Source organism: Myxocyprinus asiaticus, chromosome 42 (assembly GCF_019703515.2).
Source record: "Myxocyprinus asiaticus isolate MX2 ecotype Aquarium Trade chromosome 42, UBuf_Myxa_2, whole genome shotgun sequence".
NCBI classification, from domain to species: Eukaryota; Metazoa; Chordata; class Actinopteri; order Cypriniformes; family Catostomidae; genus Myxocyprinus; species Myxocyprinus asiaticus.
This window is the reverse complement of record NC_059385.1, coordinates 4,917,846-4,927,218: the sequence shown is the minus strand read 5'-3', so window position 1 is coordinate 4,927,218 and position 9,373 is coordinate 4,917,846. Positions and strand designations below refer to the sequence as shown.

Below are 9,373 nucleotides of genomic sequence, written 5' to 3'. Positions count from 1 at the left end.
CACAACAAAAAAATATACAAAAAATGTTTTTGTGTGTGCCTTACTCAGTTCAAGGACGGCTTGATTCACAAAAGACTTCTTTAGTCTCACTCGATTAAATCTTGGTACCTTGTCCTGGCAATTTCTACTTTGATTGGTAAAAATATGACTATTGTAGATCTAAAATAGTAATGCTTCCAAATAGCCAAACTTAATCCAATAACCCCGGAGCACATTTCTGTAGTTTATGTTCATCTGCTGTTCATTCTTCTGTGAATAGAAAGAACGACTGTAGCATAAAGCACAAATTTCTAAAGTGTAAGGAATATTTTTTGTCACAGTACTTCAGTATGCTTATAAGTGTAATATTCAAAGACAAACTGTAAATATAAAAGTAGAATAACTGTGTTAAAAGAGAAGAATCTGTCATGTTAGTTTTACGCAATGTTTCATCAACCTTGCATACCACTATATGTGTGGCCACTTCTGAAAATTATAGTAAGAGGTGCCCTTGGCATAAAGATGAAAACTTCTGCTTTCATATATAAATGCAATGATTTTTCATCTGTAAGCCTTATGGGTACAAGTTGTTGTGGTGTGGCTGATCTCATCATCCCTTTGGCCTGAGCCACTTCCTTCTGCTTGCATGCACGCAACTTGAAGGATGACCATATTTGGAAGTGGAAACACTAATAATATAGCACACACTTATTCTGAGACACAGCATCACACAATGTGCAATCAAATTGAATGGTGTTCCTAAAATGTTTTTGGGCACTTGAGTCACACTAGATACAAAATATCTAAATATCATGGCATATAGGCAAACTAATGACACTAGACCGTTTTTCAGAGCTAACTCGTTTTAGTGGATGTATGAAGTCAGTTCCCCTCATGTTTACACAGGTGTATTCACAGAGTAACCACAGGTGGAGCTAACCCTAACGAAGCCTAACCCTAATTAACGTTTCACGAGAAAGTGTTCAAATACCTGGCCTTAATTTTGAACAGTGTAATTACACATTTGAAACCTAACTAAGTTCTTTTTGTGAAATGTATTGCTTGAAAAGTGTGCCTGTGCTATCTTTGAAAACAATGCCTCTGGCGTTACTGCATTTTAAAGTGTGCCTTTAGTATCCAAAATCTTTTTGGAGCCACTGTATATTTATCTTACTGAAATCAGGACTTTTCAATATCAGGAGTTTTAATAGCTCAATGGGAAAACTTTATTATTTATGTTAAATTCTATAGTAACATTATATTTTAGTCCTCTTTTTCTCAAGTATCATATTGCCACATTCACATTCACCCAAGGGAGCTGCTTACAAGAAATTCAGTATATGTTCTTGTTAAGTGATATCTGATGATGCAACATGGCTATTTCCAAAGCACATCCTTTAACACACCAATTTAAACACTTAAGTCACAGTATCATGCCGTCCAAGCTCTTTAGTCTCATTTGCTGTATTTGCAGGGATGGAATAATGGGAATGCCATGTTTATTCTCTATACCCTCCCTATTTCCTGTGCATCATTTGATTACAAATTTTAACTTGTTGCATCACTCTTGTCGAGTCAACTGGCAATTTTACGGAGTTACAGTTAACTATAGTATATTGGTTTATTATCAGTGTCAAATGCACTTTCATGACTAGTTTTTATGTGGTCTCTTTGAGGTCATAAAAAACGGCAATGCACTACAAGCTGCAGAGTTCAACGATTTTGACCAGCGTTGTTAAGTCTCTAAATGAGGAAGTGTTACATAAGCACAAAAATTTTGCTGGACAATCCAGAGCAAATATCTACTTTAAACAAATGAATGATGATTGCTTAACTACAGACAAAACTCTGAAAATCCTTGCTGATGAAGAATTTACAACTTATTTTCCTTATAACCCAATTTTGGATGTTCTGTCATTTGTGTAGCTAATTCACCCCTGAACTTCCTCTGTGAAAAAGGTTTTGACTGTAGCTAATAGAGTTTATGGTTTTATCTGAAATGTTACAGTTATATTGTCATTTTAGATTTCACTTGCAATAATACTAAACTTTTATTTTTTTACTATTTTATCAATATAAAAATAATATTGAAAGCAATTCTGTCATAATCACATTTCATTGCCACATACAGTTACTTATATTAAGTTGAAAACTAAAAATGTGCTTTGTCGCTTTAAGACTAATTTCTGCGCCACTTCTGACACCAAATGAAAATGCAAAAATAAAGGATTGTTTTCAAACCAAGAATCACGTTACTATAAGTACATTTTAACTAAAATAATTTTATGTGGCTCGTTGTTCGTAACGCAGCAGTTTCCCCATGAAAAAAAAAATAGAAATGCTACAAGGACATTGTATTATTTACTTTCACAAAAATTAAGAGTAAAATGGCAGATTATCAGTTCATAAATGCTTACTTTTCACCCTGTTCCTCACACAATACTATCTTATGACTTCAAAACACTTTTACTATTGCACATGACTTAAGGTGATATATTTTAACATTTGCATTACATAACCAACTATGTTTTCTAAGTTTATTCAAACATTCGATGAAGTTGCATGGTAGCTCAACTGAAAGACCGGGGGTACGAGTCCAGAGAAGTATGCGAGTCGACAAGTGAGCCTAAATGTGAGATAAAATTATGTGGTTGCTTCAGCAATTGTGTTTTTATAATCTCACATATGCTTTTAGACACTGTCAGTTATAGGGTAGGGATGTCAGTTTTGTTGAGCATTAACCTTAAAAACCAGAGAACATTGTCGCTTTGAGCGCCACACAGTGGACATTTCACCTCAGAACTGTCGCGATACGTATAATGAACTACGTGTCATTTTGCAAAAATTCTGCCACAGTTACATCAAATTTTTTTTTTAAGAAATCAGGCTGTTTCAAACAGGTTTCCAGAGCATTCCCGCCCCATACTCACAACATTGGTCGGGTCAACATTGCTGTGTTCGGTTAGTTCGAAATGCTCAAACAAAGCGATGTTTTGTTAGTGCCACAGAACCACAGTCTTTACACTTTTCAGGGGAACCAACTTAAAAATCAGTTACTTAGTTGTCTCTAAATATTAAGCTGAGACAGGAAAAAGTATTTTAACATTGAAAGAATTAAACACTTAACCGTTAAATTCAATTATTTTTTTTTATTTTTTTTCCTCCCCAGTTTGGAATGCCCAATTCCCAAGGCGCTCTAAGTCCTCGTGGTGGCGTAGTGACTCACCTCAATCTGGGTGGCGGAGGACGAATCTCAGTTGCCTCCATGTCTGAGACCGCCAATCCACGCATTTTATCACGTGGCTTGTTTAGCACGTTACCGCGGAGACGTAGTGCGTGTGGAGGCCCACGCTCTTCTCCGCGGCATCCACGCACAACTCACCACATGCCCCACTGAGAGAAAAACCACACAGCGACAACGAGGAGGTTACCCCATGTGACTTTACCCTCCCTAGCAACTGGGCCAATTTGGTTGCTTAGGAGACCTGGCTGGAGTCACTCAGCATGCCCTGGATTCAAACTCACGACTCCAGGGGTGGTAGGATTCAATCTTAATAATTCTGAATTCACAGAACTGATGCTAGATATACTGAACCACAAACATTCCGACCCTCACTGTTGCCCTAACCATAAAGAAATGAGAACAATCAAAGCATCAGAAACTCTCTAAAGACTTGTTATTTTTAGTAGTCTGAAGGTCTTTCACGATCTCAAACAGACACTGCCTCTGACCTCTTCGTGTGTTATTATGGGATGTTATCTTATTGCTGCAGAGGGGCCTAAGTTTGTCACTGGCCCCTTGCAGTCAATGTGATATTTTGAGATCAGTCTTGTTTAAACCATATGCACCTGCATCGCATTGCTGGTTTCACTGCCTCATTGCACAAATGGTATTGCTGCTTGGAAAGCAACACTGTCTGTAGGTAAGATACTTATCTTGAATTTGATTCAGAAAGCTACTGGCAGCCAATGCAAATTGCCAACATGAATTTCTGGAGGCAAAACACAAGTTTAAAAAAAATAAAAAATAAAAAATCATACATTAAAATTTTTTATTTTGTAATACATATTATTGCATACCTTTAAAAATTACACTTAAATAGTGATAGACTGATATTTTGTTCAGGTTAAATAATGACAATATTTGGCACTTTATAGGTCTTTGATAACTATGCCAACTTTGTAGATTATAAGTAGTGGTAGTAAGACAGATTTGTCTATGAATATATTTTTTTATGAATATAATATATTAAATTGTTTTTGTAATATTTTTTATATCATTTTGAGAAAGCATTCTGTAAATTAAGAGTGCATTTAATGTTAGCATTTTTGAGCATTTAATTTGCTATCGTTAAATTAAAATATGTAGCCATATCAGCAAACGAGTAGACATCAGCATAGCTTGTTCAAATTAGAGATTAATTCATTTTTGACGAGGTAGGGAATGAAAACGAGGGTGTTGTGGATAGAATTACAGACTCTAGATAGTATAAAGCTTTATTGTCCTTGATCACATCGAATTTTCTCAACTCAGGAGTTTTCTGGAAATTGTAGTCTTCTGAGAATTTTTTTTTTTGTTTTTTTGGAAGATGTTTTTTCAAAGTTTAGCTGAGCCATCAACACCAATTTAAACAACAGTGAAAACAACCCATTGAAGGAACCCATCGTTTTCGTTCCCGCCAAAAATTAAATATGGCGCTGCTTAATAAGGTCGACCCTAACATATAATAAAAAGAAACAACTTCATTTCACTGTCGTTTTTTATGAAACAAGTACCTTGTGCTGGGTTCCTTAATTTGGTTATCTGGATATAATGTTTTTAGTAGCCTAATAAAAACAATGGCCCCACATTTTTATGATAGCAGTGAGGATCGATCTCTTCAATGTGCGAAAAAACGGCGCGAATGCGCGTGAGCTTGAGCAATATCGCGCTTTGAAACGATTTCTAGTGAGGAAATCAACAAAATTTTGTTTAATTGCTCTATATCTCGACATTCAGCCAACAAAGGAATATTTATGACTTTATTTACATGTCAAAGGGACATTCTATAATGCCTCACCTTTCTGACGAACGAGTATGTCGAAACTTCCGCTTGTATGGTCGTAAACCACTTCCGCTTTTTTTGGGAATTCCTGCGTGTGAAGGATATAAGGCACAAACTTCCACTGTCACACAATAAACCACAGATTTTGACGAGAGAGATAATCTAACAAACTCATTCAAGAAAAAGAATTTACTATCCGACTGGTATGTGGTGCAGAATTTACTACGGCTTGCATTAATCCTCAATCACTATGCTATTTATAGATGAAGATGAATCTTTTCTCAATGTCTAAACAGTTTTATGCTTTATTTTAGAACGATGGCCTGCGAGGGATTTGAAGTGACACTGGCTTTAGACTAGTAAGTATTCCCAGATCAAATGCATAATACTATTTTCATTCATTCATTTCAGTTGCAGTATCAGATCATTCTTGAATGTTTGATGCATGATACAGATTACTTAGCTAATTTGTCTAAATTTCGTTTTATTTGGTTTAGTTTGCCTTCTCTGATGATATATTTTGTTCCTAAACAGTGCATCCAAAGTTTACACTGCATTTGACTCTGACAGTACTGAATATGATGAAATGGACTGCTCAGATCCACTAGCTATGGTGGGTTACTTTTGAATATGTTTACATTATGTTAGCATGGTCTGATTAATAATAATAGTCATTTGAAACATGGTTTTGAAAAACAAGTTTCTTAAAAATTGATCTTGTCTCTCCAGAGTGGGCAATGTGACATGCATGAAGGCATCAAAGTGGAGATGTGGACGCATCCTCACAATAGTATGAGGCAGGTGGTGAACCTCATTGTTGCTCTGAAGAGGATGAAACGCTTCAAACAACAGTCATCTGACTTTGGGGATGATGAACTGCTCAGTATATTCATGGATAATGTGATTGAAGGTACCATTATCAAGCATTTATGTAAAATATTGTTGGAAAATCCACATAAAACCAGCTGGTTTTACATGATTTCTGGTCTAGATGATTGATCAGCGGGTGGACTTGGTTTTGAACTGGTAGACCATTTTGGTCAAGCTGGTTGGGGTTGGTAGACCAGCAACAAACCAGCTACCATGTTCTACAAACCATTTTTGGCAACACTTTAACGTTCCATTCGATAACATTAGTTGTTAATGCATTAGGTATCATGAACAAACAATTAAAACTATATTTTTACAGCATTTATTAAATGCTAAAGTTGTTAACTAATGTTATTTTTAGGTAATCAGTTTTTAATGCTTACTTAAAGACACAATATAATTTATAATTACAATTCTCACAATAATTTGCTAATAAACAAGAATGAATAATTCGATAACCAAAACCAAGATGTTGTGATGAGTTATTTGCCCTTGTTTGGTTGTTGACACAGTGGTGAATCTGTATTGTGCAAGTCTCATTAATATCGTTATACTTCCACAGAGCGGTGTGTGAATTGGGTTCAGAAAATGGCACATGCCGGAAAGGGATCCTACAATAAGAGCAAACGGATCTTGCAGTGCACTGTGTGCGATCAGTTCCATAAAAGTCTGGTGCGGAGTGGTGGAGCGCTTCATTTGAAAGCTGTGACATTGAAAGGAGGCAACGCTCAGCACAAAGGTAAATCTCTTTGGATTTTTCCATTTAGACCACTATTGATTAAAAGTTGTTTGCGGATATGAATGGAGTTCAACAGTGCCCACCCACTTTTTCAGCCTTCTGGGTTCTGGAAGTATTTTTCCCAATCATTATTTCCATTTGACTTTTCATAAAATCCTTCAAAATTTCAAAGTCATGAACCAAACCAACCAGCTCCGAGGTGAATCACAACATTACAAACTTTGTTTTGAAGCAAAAAAGTATTTGAAAATTGGACAAAAAGACAAAGGTACAAGACAGTGTACCTACCGTCTTTCATGAGGACGCTAACTACAATCCCATGAAGCATTGCTAATGACATAATCGAACGTAAAACAAAGGAGTTATGTAAAACTATTGATTTTAGGTTGTTGATTTAAAGTATAGAAACTAAATAGTTTAAGTTGATTGTGAAATATTCCGATATATACAAATATATACTGTAAGTAGGTTGACGGTGAAGGGAGACTGATTCGTTTGCATCACAGTATGTCAGGGGGGTGGGCAGTCACTTCCGGGCTTGTTTGGTGGGCTTTCTTGGCCGCAGTTCTCTGATTTGTGGATCTTTCTCTGAATCTCTGCTGGACTAAAGGTAGTGTAGTTGTTCACCAGGAACTCCGCTATTAAACACGATTTTTAGATAATGAAGTTGAAATAACACGGACTGATGGCCTCAACAGAAGTATCACCGATGAACAACCTCAGAGCTCAGGGTAGGTCTGTCTTTAAGGTTTTTTAAGTTATTGTTAAAACTCAATCCGTCTATGGAAAAAATGAATGAGATTTTGACTTCCTGAACCACACTGTTGCGCTCTATTGCATAATGTTGCCAATACTACTACCAATCAGGGCTGTAACCACCATTGGGGGGACATGTCACATTATCTCTTTCTTTCCCAACAGTTCGGTTCAATCTATCAACATATGTATCAACAAGTCCTAGTGTGGCTGACTCCCAGCCTGTGTGCCTGGAAATTTCCAAGAGCAACCTCTATCTTGCTTGTACCAAGCAAAACCCAACTGACAATCCTACCCTGGTCTTAAAGGTTAGTTCACCATGATTACATCCTTTTTCAACACTTTAGCCCACAATGTGTATGTATAAAATATAAAGTGAGGAATTAAGCCCCTTTATTTTATTTTATTTTATTTTAGGAGGTCACTGATACCCTGAACACCATCACATCTGATGATCCAAATGGACTCCTCTTCTTTAGGAAAGAGACCGGTGTGTCGGTCAACACTTTTGAATCTGTTAAATATCCCGGATGGTTCATAAGCACAGCCTTTGATGATAATGAGCAAGTGAACGTATGCCAGCAACCAGCTGACCGCATCATCAGCTTCAAGCTGAATGATCAAGTGCTAATCTAGAGTTGAGAATCATATTTGATTCAGTAGACCTGTTTCCAGAGAGTATGTACCAAGTACAGTGAATAATCTGGAGTGTTACATATAGACATTTCTCTCAATGAAGATCTTGATTTTAAGATCGGAAGATCAGTTTTGAATTGCTTATTTTTTGCTCTATAAATGTGAAGAATACGATGTTGGAATGGTAAATGGTAAATTCACATTGAATGCTTTGTCAGGTATGAATACGTTTTTCTATGTTACATGTATTATTTAACTATCTATTCATATTATTTATTTTGAATTATTTAAAGTATAAATACAAATAATATAAATTATTTTACACTTGATCTTTGTATTTGATTTTGTACTCAATTTTGAAATAAACTTAAAACATGGACGTTACATAGTGTCACACTGAATTTATAATAAATAGACCCACATCATCTGGACTAGTTTGGAGGATTGTTCTTGTTTGGAATGTGATGTGGTTCCTTTGCACAGACATTTAAGTATCACGGATATTAGCACTGTGATTGCTTGGGATTGTCTTCTGCCAGATCAGAAAACATCTTAGAATGCCTCCATGTGGCAGATGAGAGTCACAGCACCCAAAAAGTGGGAAAGGGCCTCATTTATCATTTAAAGGGCCTTAAGTATCTACAATCACAACAATTCATAGAATTTGAAAAGACTTCTGTCTGTTTTCAACACCGTTATTTCTCAACTTAGGTCTCAGTCTTAAAAAGCACATATAGGCTTGCTAAATACTTTAAATTCTATATATTATAAAATAAACTGGTTAATTGCATTTTCAAATGTTTAAATAACTGCAAAATTCAGATTAAAAGTTAGTTCCAGAGAGCAAATGTTACATACACTGGCGGCTAAAAGTTTGGAATAATGTGCATATTTTGCTGTTTTGGAAGGAAATTGGTACTTTAATTCACCAAAGTGGCATTCAACTGATCACAGAGTATAGTCAGGACATTACTGATGTATAAAACAGCACCATCATTATTTGAAAAAATAATTTTTGATCAAATCTAGACAGCAGCCATCACTCCAACACCTTATCCTTGAGTAATCATGATAAATTGATAATTTGGTACTAGAAAATCACTTGCCATTATATCAAACACAGTTGAAAGATATTTGGTTCGTTAAATGAAGCTTAACATTGTCTTTGTGTTTGTTTTTGAGTTGCCACAGTATGCAATAGACTGGCATGTCTTAAGGTCAATATTAGGTCAAAAATGGCAAAAAAGAAACAGCTTTCTCTAGAAACTCATCAGTCAATCATTGTTTTGAGGAATGAAGGCTATACAATGCTTGAAATTGCCAAAAAATGAAGATTTCATACAAAGGT

The 9,373-nt window shown here is 35.8% G+C and overlaps 1 protein-coding gene across 4 annotated transcripts; it reads left to right on the top strand.

Moving 5' to 3' along the window:
- The first annotated feature begins 3,498 nt into the window (after window positions 1–3,498).
- Window positions 3,499–8,409, top strand: il1b (interleukin 1, beta). 4 transcript variants are annotated; one of them, XM_051683912.1, is made up of 7 exons: window positions 3,499–3,517; window positions 5,339–5,383; window positions 5,559–5,637; window positions 5,754–5,934; window positions 6,457–6,633; window positions 7,555–7,697; window positions 7,807–8,409. In XM_051683912.1, exons 2-7 carry the CDS (start codon window positions 5,343–5,345, stop codon window positions 8,023–8,025), a joined length of 840 nt encoding a protein of 279 aa, XP_051539872.1. In that variant the 5' UTR covers window positions 3,499–3,517; window positions 5,339–5,342; the 3' UTR covers window positions 8,026–8,409. The 4 variants fall into 4 exon arrangements, with proteins under 4 accessions (XP_051539872.1, XP_051539869.1, XP_051539870.1 ...); XM_051683909.1 differs by lacking the exon at window positions 3,499–3,517 and adding an exon at window positions 3,808–3,902; XM_051683910.1 differs by lacking the exon at window positions 3,499–3,517 and adding an exon at window positions 3,852–3,898.
- Window positions 8,410–9,373: the final 964 nt, after the last annotated feature.

Coding starts and splice junctions, on each gene's coding strand:
- il1b (XM_051683909.1), top strand. CDS start 3,823: ATGCACCTGCATCGCATTGCTGGTTTCACTGCCTCATTGCACAAATGG. Junction 3,903..5,338: donor GAAAGCAACACTGTCTGTAG/GTAAGATACTTA, acceptor GCTTTATTTTAG/AACGATGGCCTGCGAGGGAT. Junction 5,935..6,456: donor CATGGATAATGTGATTGAAG/GTACCATTATCA, acceptor ATACTTCCACAG/AGCGGTGTGTGAATTGGGTT.